This window comes from Scatophagus argus, chromosome 17, assembly GCF_020382885.2.
Source record: "Scatophagus argus isolate fScaArg1 chromosome 17, fScaArg1.pri, whole genome shotgun sequence".
NCBI classification, from domain to species: domain Eukaryota; kingdom Metazoa; phylum Chordata; class Actinopteri; family Scatophagidae; genus Scatophagus; species Scatophagus argus.
Window position 1 is genome coordinate 1505580 of NC_058509.1, and position 11409 is coordinate 1516988.

The 11409-nt window shown below is 48.0% G+C and overlaps 1 protein-coding gene across 3 annotated transcripts in view; it reads left to right on the forward strand.

Moving 5' to 3' along the window:
- The window catches only part of LOC124074248 (protein MTSS 1-like), a 30930-nt gene extending 20009 nt beyond the window's left edge, over nucleotides 1-10921 (forward strand). Inside the window, exons 7-15 of one of the 3 annotated variants that reach the window (XM_046416933.1) lie at nucleotides 109-120; nucleotides 5359-5516; nucleotides 5745-5852; nucleotides 6280-6377; nucleotides 7681-7906; nucleotides 8239-8502; nucleotides 9244-9408; nucleotides 9650-9806; nucleotides 10040-10921. In XM_046416933.1, the coding sequence (XP_046272889.1) occupies nucleotides 109-120; nucleotides 5359-5516; nucleotides 5745-5852; nucleotides 6280-6377; nucleotides 7681-7906; nucleotides 8239-8502; nucleotides 9244-9408; nucleotides 9650-9806; nucleotides 10040-10683 (1832 nt within the window). In that variant the 3' untranslated portion in view covers nucleotides 10684-10921. Of the gene's footprint in view, nucleotides 1-108; nucleotides 121-4476; nucleotides 4705-5358; nucleotides 5517-5744; nucleotides 5853-6279; nucleotides 6378-7680; nucleotides 7907-8238; nucleotides 8503-9243; nucleotides 9409-9649; nucleotides 9807-10039 lie in introns of those variants that run through there. The other 2 variants (XM_046416935.1, XM_046416934.1) reach the window with 2 other exon arrangements.
- The last annotated feature ends 488 nt before the right edge of the window (nucleotides 10922-11409 follow it).

Consider the following 11409-nt stretch of genomic DNA (forward strand, 5'->3'; position numbering starts at 1 on the left):
TCACAGTTATTATCATCCAGGTTTGAGGTCATAATTAAATGATATCTTGTGTTTTTCTTCCCTTTTCCAACAATCCTGTGGTGTCCCGTCGTTCCCTGCTCGGTCCAGCTGATGTATTTGGTAAGTTATCTTTGACATCTAACCTTTGACTACTGGTTTGTCTAAGGAGTCTTTTTATGTTTAGTAAACTATATAAACAAAAGTATTGGGACAGCTGCCCATCACACCAGCAGGGACTTTAATGACATCTCATTGTAAACACACAGACAGCTTTGCAGCTCTAACAGCTTCCACTCTTCTGCGAAGGCTTTCCACAACATGTTGGAGTGTTTCTGTGGGAATTTGTGCCCATTCATGCAGTAGAGCATTTGTGAGGTCACACACTGATGTTGGACCAAAAGGCCTGGCTCACAATCTCCGTTCCAGTTCATCCCAAAGGTGTTGGATGGGGTTGAGGTCAGGGCTCTGTGTGGGCCAGTCAAGTTCTTCCACACCAAACTCATCCAACCATGTCTTTATGGAGCTTTGCTTTGTGCACTGGGGCACAGTCATGCTGGAATAGAAAAGGGCCTTCAACAAACTGTTGCCACAAAGTTGGAAGCATAGCATTGTCCAAAATGTCTTGGTGTGCTGAAGCATTAAGATTTCCCTTCACTAACCCTAACCCTAACCCAAACCCTGAGGAACAGGTCCATGAAGACGTGTGGTTTTGTGTCGTTCTACCTTTCTGTATCTATGTGATACTGTCAGCTCTTTCTCTTTGTGACGCCTTCGGCGCTCTGTGGCACATCTGCTTTTCCAAATCACATCCAGCTCACTTGGGTTGGCAGAAATATGTTCCCACGTTATTCAGATGTTTGTGTGGCTCGCATAACCCAAGCCTAAACACAACAAGGATGGGAGAGAAGATTTCCACAGCTTGTTTTGTAAAACATGGCACAGTGGTGACACATTCCTACCCCAACAAAACAATAACTGACAGAACAATCTGGAATAACGCGAGCTGGTGCGGACCGACCGTTAAATTAGCAGATGTGGTCTTTATCACTGATGCATTGGTGTTGTTATGTAAGTCAGATCAGAAAAAGGTCTCTTCATTAAGAAGAAGAAGAAGAATCAGCTTTATTGACAGTATATATATTTTTACATACACACACTGAATTCGTCTTCTGCATTTGACCCATCCTTAGTTGAACACACACATGTAACACCTGGCAAATTACATGCAGTGAAACACACGCAGGAGCAGTGGGCAGCATCAAGCACCCGAGGAGCATATTGTGGGCTCAAGGGCACATCAGACGGCTAATTGAGGGGGGGGGCATTTTTCGCATTAATCACTCCACCAAACCCAAATTTTTTCTGCCCGTCCGGTGGGGGAATTGAACCGGCGACCCTCCGATCACAAGCCGCTTCTCCAACCACGGCTGCCCCGGCTTACATAGATTGTCTACCAGAGATCCCTGGAATGTTTACTTGTTGACTATTCAAGCGAAGACATTTAATTCACAGTAATATAAAAGAGGAAAGGGGCGGCACGGTGGAGCAGTGGTTAGCACTGTCGCCTCATAGCAAGAGGGTTCCAGGTTCGAATCCCGGTCTGGGCCCTTCTATGTGGAGTTTGCATGTTCTCCCTGTGCCTGCGTGGGTTTTCTCCGGGTTCTCCGGCTTCCTCCCACAATACCAAAAAACATGCACATTAGGTTAATTGGCTACTCTAAATTGCCCCTAGGTGAGAGTGTGAGAGTGTGTGGTTGTTTGTCTTTGTGTGTTGGCCCTGCGATTGACTGGCGACCAGTCCAGGGTGAACCCCGCCTCTTGCCGTAGTCAGCTGGGATAGGCTCCAGCTCCCCCGCGACCCTGACGGATAAGCGGTATAGAAAATGGATGGATGGATAAAAGAGGAAAGTGACACAGTCCTTCACGTTTAACAAGCTTGAACCAAAGACTCTTCCTTGTTTTTAGCTATAGAGTTGGCCCTGTCAGTCGGCCGGTCCACCATTTTGGTCTGGATCAAAATATCTTAATGACTGTTGGATGCATTACTATGAAATTAGGTTCAGACATTCCTGGTTCCCAGAGGATAAATATTGCTGTGACATTGTGAGTTGGACTTCCATATTTTTGAAGTGAAATGGCTCCTAGCATAACATTCAACCCAGCTTCAAACAAGTTGGGATGCTTTGCAGAACACGAATATAACAGAATGTGATCATTTGCTAATTCTTTCTGACATATACTCAGATGAAAACAGTACAAAGACAATATAATAAATGCTATACCTCAGTAACCTTAATTGGTTTTGTAAATATATGCTTATTGTGAATTTTGTGACAGCATCTTGTTTCAAGATGTTTGGACAGGAGAACCAACAGACTGGGGAAGTTGTGGACGTCTTAAACACCTGTGTGGAACGTTCCACAGGTAAACTGGTTCATTGGTAACAGGTGACAGGATCATGTTTGGGATGGACTGAGGTTCACCACTTTGGGAAACACATGATTGGATGAGGGATGTGACCACGTGGGCTCAGGAACACCTGGAACAATTCTAGAACCTCAAAGATCAAAGGTCAAAGATCAAAGGCAGCTGAACCTTTGTAAAAGAATCTACAAACCGTCAGTAGCACACAGCTTCCCTCATTCACGTTAACTCTTCATAGCAGCAACAGCGAACTACTGAGGATCGTACGAAATGGAGGAATCGCAAACAAGTGTCGTTCCTGACGACCAAACACCTGTGACAGTCCTGAAGAAGGAAGACGACTGTGAGGTCACCGTGGACCAACCTGAAACATCTGCAGAGTCTGCTGACCCTTCTGCCTCTGGTTGTGAGTCTACAACCAGAGCAGAAAGTGAGAAGCCGCTCCGGGTGTTTGTTGCCTTTTTGACGGTGAGAGTGTTGGACAAGTGTCACGCTCTCAAGAAGCGCAACCAGGAGGAGTGGGTCACCCACACCAAGAGGCTGGTAGACCAGACCATGGAGGGACTCGCCGTCACTGAAGACTTCTGCCCAGACACCAAGTACGTCAAGAAGGTGTGCAAGGTTGTGCTGAAAGACCTGCAGAAGAAGTTCGGCAGCAGGCGACTGCTGGAATCCCTGATCTTATTACAGGATCCAGCTGTGGATGCAGTCATCGTCCAGTCTTTGAAGACTCACATCGTCGACTTGCCTGACAGGCTGAGAGAGAAAGCTTCACGCTTCCGCATTTGGTTAATAGATGTGCTGCGGAGCGCAGTCTGTGCTGTTGGATTGGTGGGCATCCTGTTATTTCCTTTACTGTTCGTATAAAGCAGCACAGCAGCAGCTGCAGGTGGAGGAGGTTTCTTGCAGCGAAGTCGACCATCAGAAGATTATCGGGCAGCACAGCGGCTCAGTGGTTAACACTGTGGCCTCACAAACATCAGGGGCCACAAAAACCCTGACCCTTGTTGCTCGTATGTTCACGGGTTTTCTCCGGGTGCTCCGGTTCTCCCACGCTAACAATTTGACAATAAATTTGATGAAACTTATTTCTGATGTCTGAGGAACTTGTTGTTATGAGACTGACAAAGTGGAACAGTTTCCAGCCAGAGGTAACACAGAATGAAAAGATGAACAAATCAATAAATGTGGAAATATATAAAAATGAAGTTACGATAATGAATATGTAAAAACAAATAATAGATACAAGTTATCATGTTCTTTGTTAATTTAATGCTCATTAATCTGTTTTTTATTTTTGGCCAAATGTACACAAATGGTTGCTGAGCCTTTGAATCAGGGTTGTACAGTGGCATTAAACAACATGATGCAGTTGAAGAATATAACAAGTTTTAACACAACATAATGTGTAAAACCAGCCTGAGCATTACAGTTGTTATTGGTGGGCTGCAAAGAACCGCAGCTCAACATCAGAACTCTGCTTTTAGAACAAGTCGTTCCAGCTCTGATTCATCGAAGTAAAACGAGCCTTATTATGAATGGAAACAAGAGCTTGTTGTTCCCGCCGACAGAAGACTCGATGGCTTCCAGCTTTGAATTGAGGCTTTAAGACTTGATAAACAGGGCCGGGGATTGACCCCTGAGCGTCCTCCGATGTGGTCGAGCTGCTTCGTTCCTCAAGCCCCTCAAACCTGTTATTACCGCGTCGAGAGGAAACTCGCCGCCACAGCAGCACGAGTGTCACGAGGGAAGGAGAGAGGGAGAAGCAAGAGTCGATAAAGGAAAAGGAGAGAGAGGAAGGACGAGGGGTGAAATGAGTTAAAAAGAAAGTGAAAAGACGGAAATGTGAAGGGAAACCTCTGCTGAGGTGGGGAGGATGTACTGAGGGAGAACCGAGTTTGCTGGGCATCAACCTGAAAGTGAGATGAAAGGAGGGAATCTACTTTTATGTGCTCCTAACACTGAAAAATGTAAGAAATGTCTTAAGATCAGGAACAAATAAGAAACATTTCGTCTGCAGCCGGAGTGGATGTCCTGAACTAAATCCATCCCAGTCAAAGTCATCCGTCGTACTCAGTCTCACTGGCGTGTTGCACATGAGCAGGACAGAGACTTCAGACCGGGAAAGGATCGTTATGCAGCACAGGAAACTTCAGTCCACAAAGATTCGTGTTAAAACCCGAACTGAGGTGAAGCAGACACCCAGCGGCCTCTGTGACGGCGGGCAGACTCGTCTTCTGAATCGGAATCCTCTCAGCACAAGTCAGCGTGACTTCACAGGTAAGGAGTGTAAGAGATCACGTGTGAGGATAATCCATGCGTGTTAGTTTCTGGCTCCGAGGAGAAAGTTCTGTTAATTCTTTAATGTGGGTTGATGGTTTGTGGGAGGCTCTAACTATTGTTTTGAAGCCGTCGAGTGTTTGCAGTCTCACAACAGGCTTTGACTGATGCTCTGCTTAGTGAATATCATCAGTCTGTGGTTGGCTTTGGTTTGTCTGACGTCTGTGCTTCTTTATTTCCCTTTCTGCCTTTCTTACTCCACATCTGCAGATCTGGATTCAATTAAAATCTCATTGTCTTACTTTAAGGTCAAGTCTTTGTTGATGTTGAACTGTTGGCGTCTTTTTTTACTGTCTGAGCACTTTTTCCTGGACTTTTCAATGCAGACACTTGACATTTTGTTCTTCTTTTCACGTGACTTTTATTTTCTTTGACTTGAGAATGGGTGAGATTCACGTGCGTTTTAGCATTTCAAATGATTGTCGTAATAGAATGTATCTCTGGGTTGTTCGTCAAGACGAAACTCTTAATCTGAGAAAATAATCTGCAGATGAATCGGTGCTGACATGTTGGCCTGCTGTGACACGTTTCCTTTTGTCCAGCCTGGCAGTGTGTATCATTAGACTGTGTGTGTGTGTGTGTGTGTGCGCGCAGGCCGCGGCGACCTGCAGCCTCAGCTGGACAGCGCCATGCAGGACGTCAGCGATAAATACCTGCTGCTGGAGGAGACGGAGAAGCAGGCGGTGCGGAAGGCGCTGGTGGAGGAGAGGAGTCGCTTCTGCTGCTTCGTCTCCATGCTGAGGCCTGTCGTGGTCAGTGACACAAACCGAAAAGCGGTTTAACGTTCGATTGTAGCTCTCCTGTTCGTCACTAGGGGTCAGCGGCCGCTCTCCTTCATCTCCATCCAATCACTTTCCAAAAACATAACTGAATGTGTGGACTCGGTGCTGTGGCTCCGGCGTCAGACCTCCGCCGGATGTTCGTGTGCAGTGAAGCGGTCTTGCAGTTGTTGTAGACCGTGTTGTGTTTGTGTGTGTCAGGAGGAGGAGATGTCCATGCTGGGGGAGATCACCCACCTCCAGACTCTGACGGACGACTTGAAGATGCTGACTATGGACCCACACAAGCTGCCGGCCTCCAGCGAGCAGGTACACAAAGCGGTCTGAGCAGGCGTCCTGGACTCCTTCCGTCCACACGTCTCTCTGTGCCGTTTGATTTGTGCTGCGTTCATGTTTGATTGGAGAATCAGACCTGATGTGATGCTGATTGAAGTGATCAAGCTGCCAGATTTCAAAACGCCCCACACTTTCATACACTTTCAGGAACGTGTGATGTTATAAAGACACATCCTGAGCTGAGGCTAAATCCCTTTGAGCACAAGCTTGACTTCATGAATGTGAACTCTTGCTCTGGTTAGGTGAGCTGAGCTTCCCCTCCTCCCCCGCTGAGGTGGAGGGGTAAGCTCCCCTTCTTGACTGTCTGATGGTTTGCCAAAGGATCCACCAAAAGCCTCTGACACGGTCCCCGTCTGAAGGCTGCTCCCTTTCCTGAAGACCCCTTTGCTTCTCTCTCCAGGTAATCGTAGACCTGAAGGGGTCCGAGTGCACCTGGTCCTACCAAACTCCACCCTCGTCGCCGAGCACCACCGTATCCCGGAAGTCGAGCATGTGCAGGTTGGTTACCATGGCTACAGCAAACTGCCTCATCTTTTATCCTGCCTGTACTGATTGAAAAGAGCAAAATGAGCAGATGAAGTCTTCTGCAGTCGAGGATAAGTACTTTAGTATTTCAGTTTAGTATGTTGTACTTTTTACTGCACATTTATTTGATAACTTTACAGGTTCAGTTTGATCAAATGCATCCAACAGAGAAATCCTCATGTGCTTGTTATAGATCAAAATAAAGCCTTATTGATCCCTGAAGGGAAACCACCTTCACCAGCTTCAACAGTGAAGTGATGAACACATGAATACCTCAGTACTTCATCCAGTAATACAAGAAACATGATTCTGTAATCTGCCACCCTGCAGGTTGAGTACTTCTAGTGTATTTTGATGCTAATACTGTTGTACTTTTACTTAGGCCTCTCATCTCCATTTCTGCTCTCCTGCTCCCTTTTGTTCCCTTTTGGCCTCACCCTCACAGCAGCTGTGCTCTGCTGCCTCCCTGTGGTCCTTATGTGGAACTGCACAATCAGTTTCTGTTGAAGGAGGAGCGCCTTGTTTGAAATGCTGTTGTATTTATGCAGGTTTCAGCTGATCCGTTTCCTTTTCTACTTTAAGACTGTTGGTTATTCCAGTGGTTTCTTCATGGCAGCAGGAAGCTGAGGGGGATCACGGAGGCTCTGTGTGTTCGTCGGTTGTAAAGTTCTGGCAGGACTCAACAGACGTCCATTTGGGTTACAGACCTTCTGATTCCCACACAGGAAAGACACGTTGGTGAAATTTAAACTGAAAGTGAAAACAGTACAGGCTGAAATGTGTCTGCAGAATCAAGAGGGTTTGGAAGGTTTGGTCTTTGATTTGTTTGTGACAGAAAACCCTTTGAGGTAATGTTTTTCCTCAGACAGCAGTGTTGTTTCGGTGGCGTTGGTGCAGGCACGCGTGGACGGTTTTCAGCTTGGTTCAAGACGTCGACACGCCAGTCACTTCATCCCTCAGGCGTTTTAGATTTCATGCCAGCCGTCAGTCAGACTTAAGCGTAATTTGAGCTTTAGATTTGTTGACTGTAAAACCGTGTAGCGTTTATTGTGATGCCAAGTTGCTGTGTCACAGTATTAAAGGGTCAGTCCACCAAAATTATTTTTAAGAGCACTTTTAATAAACCTTGTCAGATGGCCACAAATGAATTTCCATTCACGTCCGATCTGTTGGGGTTTTCTACCTTCCTGCTTCTCTCTAACATGTAACCCCCCCTCCCCCTCCTCCTCCTCCCTCCTCCTCCCTCCTCCTCCCCCTCCTCCCCCCCGTCCTGCAGCAGCCTGAACAGCGTGAACAGCAGCGACTCCCGCTCCAGCGGCTCACACTGCCACTCTCCGACCTCCCATTTCCGTTACCGCGCCTCCTCCTCGGCGTCCTCCTCTGTGCTCCCCCAGCAGACGCCAGCCCGCCTCTCCTCCGTCTCCTCCCACGACTCTGGTTTCATCTCCCAGGATGCCTTCCAGTCCAAATCACCTTCACCAATGCCTCCGGACAGCTCACAGGTAAGGAGCGGGGTATCACGCAGCCAGGTGACATCCTCACTTATTCCCCACGGGGTTTCCCAACCTGAGGTTCATGGGCAGAGTGTGGACACAGGGACAAACATGGGGTCAGCTGCAGCTAACTGTGAGCCTTGCAGAGGCTGGCATAAACTGGAGTTTTACGCACACAGAAGAACCAAAAAACAGACGTATTTATGCCGTAAAAGGTGGCCGAGCTCCTCCTCCTTCGCGTAGCGCCTCCACCCGTGTGCAACATGTTTTCGTATCATAACCACCTTCCTCTTTAATTTTTGAATTGTTTTTCTGCCTCTCCCTCATCCACTCACCCTCAGTTGTCAAATGGTTTTGACCATCACGGCGCCCTCTGTCTGCATGGAGTGGTACTACAGCCCCAGGACACCCACTTCCACCTTCCATACTTCACCCACTCCTCCTCCTCCACCACCACCACCACTTCCATCTCCTCACCCTCCTTTTCGTCTGTTTCTCCCGTGTGGCCGTCGTCTTGTTCGGGCCCTGGCCAATCAGGGGAGATCCTGCCTCTCAGCCCCTCGGGGCTCGGACTGATCCCGTCATCCAGAGTCCCGTCCTGGAAGGTTTGATGCTCCTCACTCCACCCTCCTCCTTCTTTTTATCCTTCTTTCATCTTCCTCCCTCATCTGCTCTTTCTGTTGATTTTCTTTGTGTTCTTTCATCTTGTGCTTCTTTTGATTATATTTTCTTTCTTTGCTCACACACACCACATTTCATCAGTCTCAGCTTCATGATTTACAGGAACATTAGAGCAGTAACACTGCAGACACTCTGCAGAAAGCCTCTCAGTATTCCCACTCGGATTCATTTTTATCCAAAATTTCATCATTTTGCCAGCTTGTTTTTGTAATAATTTTGACTGCAGTTTGCTGATGTGAGGAAAAGCGAGTCGAACTGACAGAAAATGAACTGAATCCTGAGTCTGACAAACACTTAATAGATATGATTAATTCTCGAAAAATCCCAAACATTTGCTGGCTGCAGCCTCACAATGCAAATGTGTGCTTACTTTTGTAACTCATTTTGTTATTAAAATAATAAGCTGCTAATCAGACTGTATGAAATCCTACTGCACCAAAATGGGACCCATTTGTCATCATTTTCAGAATTTAAAAAATAATTAATGAATGTCAAAAACACTGAAAATCTTGCACCTCCTAAATGCTGTATTTATTGTGCGTTTCAGGCTCAACAAGCTTGTCTTAAATTAATGAATTCCCATTGAAAATCATTCACGGCCAGCAGTTTTAGGGTTTCAGAGAAGTTTAATGCTTCTTTGTTTTGCATTACGTGCGTCTGCGTAGGACTGGGCCAAACCGGGTCCATACGAGTCGGTGGTCAACACCCTGAAGAGGAGCAAGGACAGGAGAGAGACTGCAGATCCCAGCAGCCACCAGGGTGCTGATGTCACCACGCCAGGGGAGGAGCCACACGGGGTTAAGGGAAGCCACGCTGTGACATCACACAAGGTCAGATGGCGTTTTTAAAAAAAATTTACGTTTTGTAAGCACAATCACATGACTGAGAGGCAACTTTCTGATTGGACCGAGCTTTGGTAACACGTCAGCCCTGACAGGAGAAGCGAAACAAATTGAGATGAACAGCAGAGTGACGTTTCAAAATGACAAACACAAACAACAACACGACAAACTAATCGTGTGTGTGTGTGTGTGTGTGTGTGCGTGCGTGTGTGTGTGCTGACTCTGGCAGGAGGACAGGGAGGCCCACGAGGAGCTGGCCAGAGCGCTGGCTCGAGGCCTCCAGCTGGACATCCACGGCTCCAGCAGAGACTCGCTGCAGGGCTCCAGCGGCTACAGCAGCCAGACCAACACCCCCTGCTGCTCCGAGGACACCATCGCGTCACAAGGTGCGTCAGGTCACCTGAGTTTTGGCAGATCCCACCACATAATCACTGTAGTTAGAAAAGAGAAGCGAGGCGTGACAATGCGCTCGAGGTTGCTCTGCGCTCCGTAGACGTCCTCACTGGTTAAAACACAATCACGTCTGCTCTGCCAGACTTGGACGGCTGAGACGCGTTCTGTAGACCAGCTGTGAGATCGTGTTGTTCTGTGTGATAAAACTGTTTCCTGTTCCCTGCAGTGTCAGACTGTGACTACTACTCCGTGGGGGCAGATCAGGATGGCGAGACGCAGCAGTCCTCAGACTTTGACAAATCGTCCACCATCCCCAGAAACAGCGACATCAGTCAGTCCTACCGCCGTATGTTCCAGTCCAAACGTCCTGCCTCCACCGCCGGGCTGCCCTCCAACCCCTCTGCTGTAGTCACCCCGGGAGTCGCCACCATCCGACGGACGCCATCTTCCAAACCCAATCTGCGACGGCCCTCGGGGGGCCTTAACTTGGGCCCCATCCCCATCAAACCTCCCATGATCCCAGTCAAGACCCCCACCGTCCCTGAACATCCTGGTTTTCTCAGCAGGGCAGCATCAGAGGACGGCAGCACACCACGAACCCCACTCAGCCCCCCGACCACCCCGTTGTCACCAGGCAGCAGCGGGCCGTTGTCACCGAGGTCCGGCACCTGGGAGGCGTCAGATCCTCCCACCCCACCGCCGCAGCCCGGTGGGCGTGTGTCAGAGTGGGAGCGCCGGCCTCTCCCGGAGCTCCTGGAGGAGACGGAGTATAGCGAGGTGGAGGACTTCCTGGTGGCTATTCGACGAGGCGTCAGGCTCAAGAAGGCGATAACCAACGACCGATCAGCACCGTGTATTCACTGGGACTAGAAGGACTGGCTGGACCTGAGCCATATTATGTCCCTGGTTGAATTTCTTCAAAAAGGGACCAAAAATGGTCTTTACTCAGTCAATGCAAATGAGAGCTATGACATGAAAGGGACTCTGAGAATAGGAGGAAGTAGCCTGGAGAGTCTGATGAGTTCTCAAGTGATATTTTGTCATGGTGCAGTGAGTTCATTACCGAAATGCCAAAATTTGTTTTAAAAAGCTAAAAAACTTGGCTCCACCATCTTTTGGCCAAAGAGAATTTGATTTTGCAGATCACAGTCTGTACTTACATGGTTTGAAAATCTCTTTTCTGCCCTGCTACAAACTGACCCGCGTCGGTCAGTCTGACCAACATGGCCGAAAGGCAGACGTTTTTGAGCGGGTTGAAGGAGAATCCAAGTCCTGCCTGTTTACACACTTTCTTCTTTGGGAACCTGACTGAAGTGTTTGTCCCTTTAAAAAGAAACCCACAGCTTCATTCAGCTTGTAAACACTGGACTAACTCCAGTTAAGCTCCGCTCTGAGGTTGCTGGTGAGAAGGCTGATGCTGATCTCAAACCGTTTCCTCTGGGCAACTTCAGTGTGTAAGGTGAAAGGTGTGAACGGACATCCGTGCTTGAATACAAGCCAGCCGTGCGGTCATGTAAGGTCAATGACTGAAATGAAACGTTAAGTTAATATTAAAGTGTGCAGTGCTGGGATTAAGAGACAGTCGATGATGAAGGG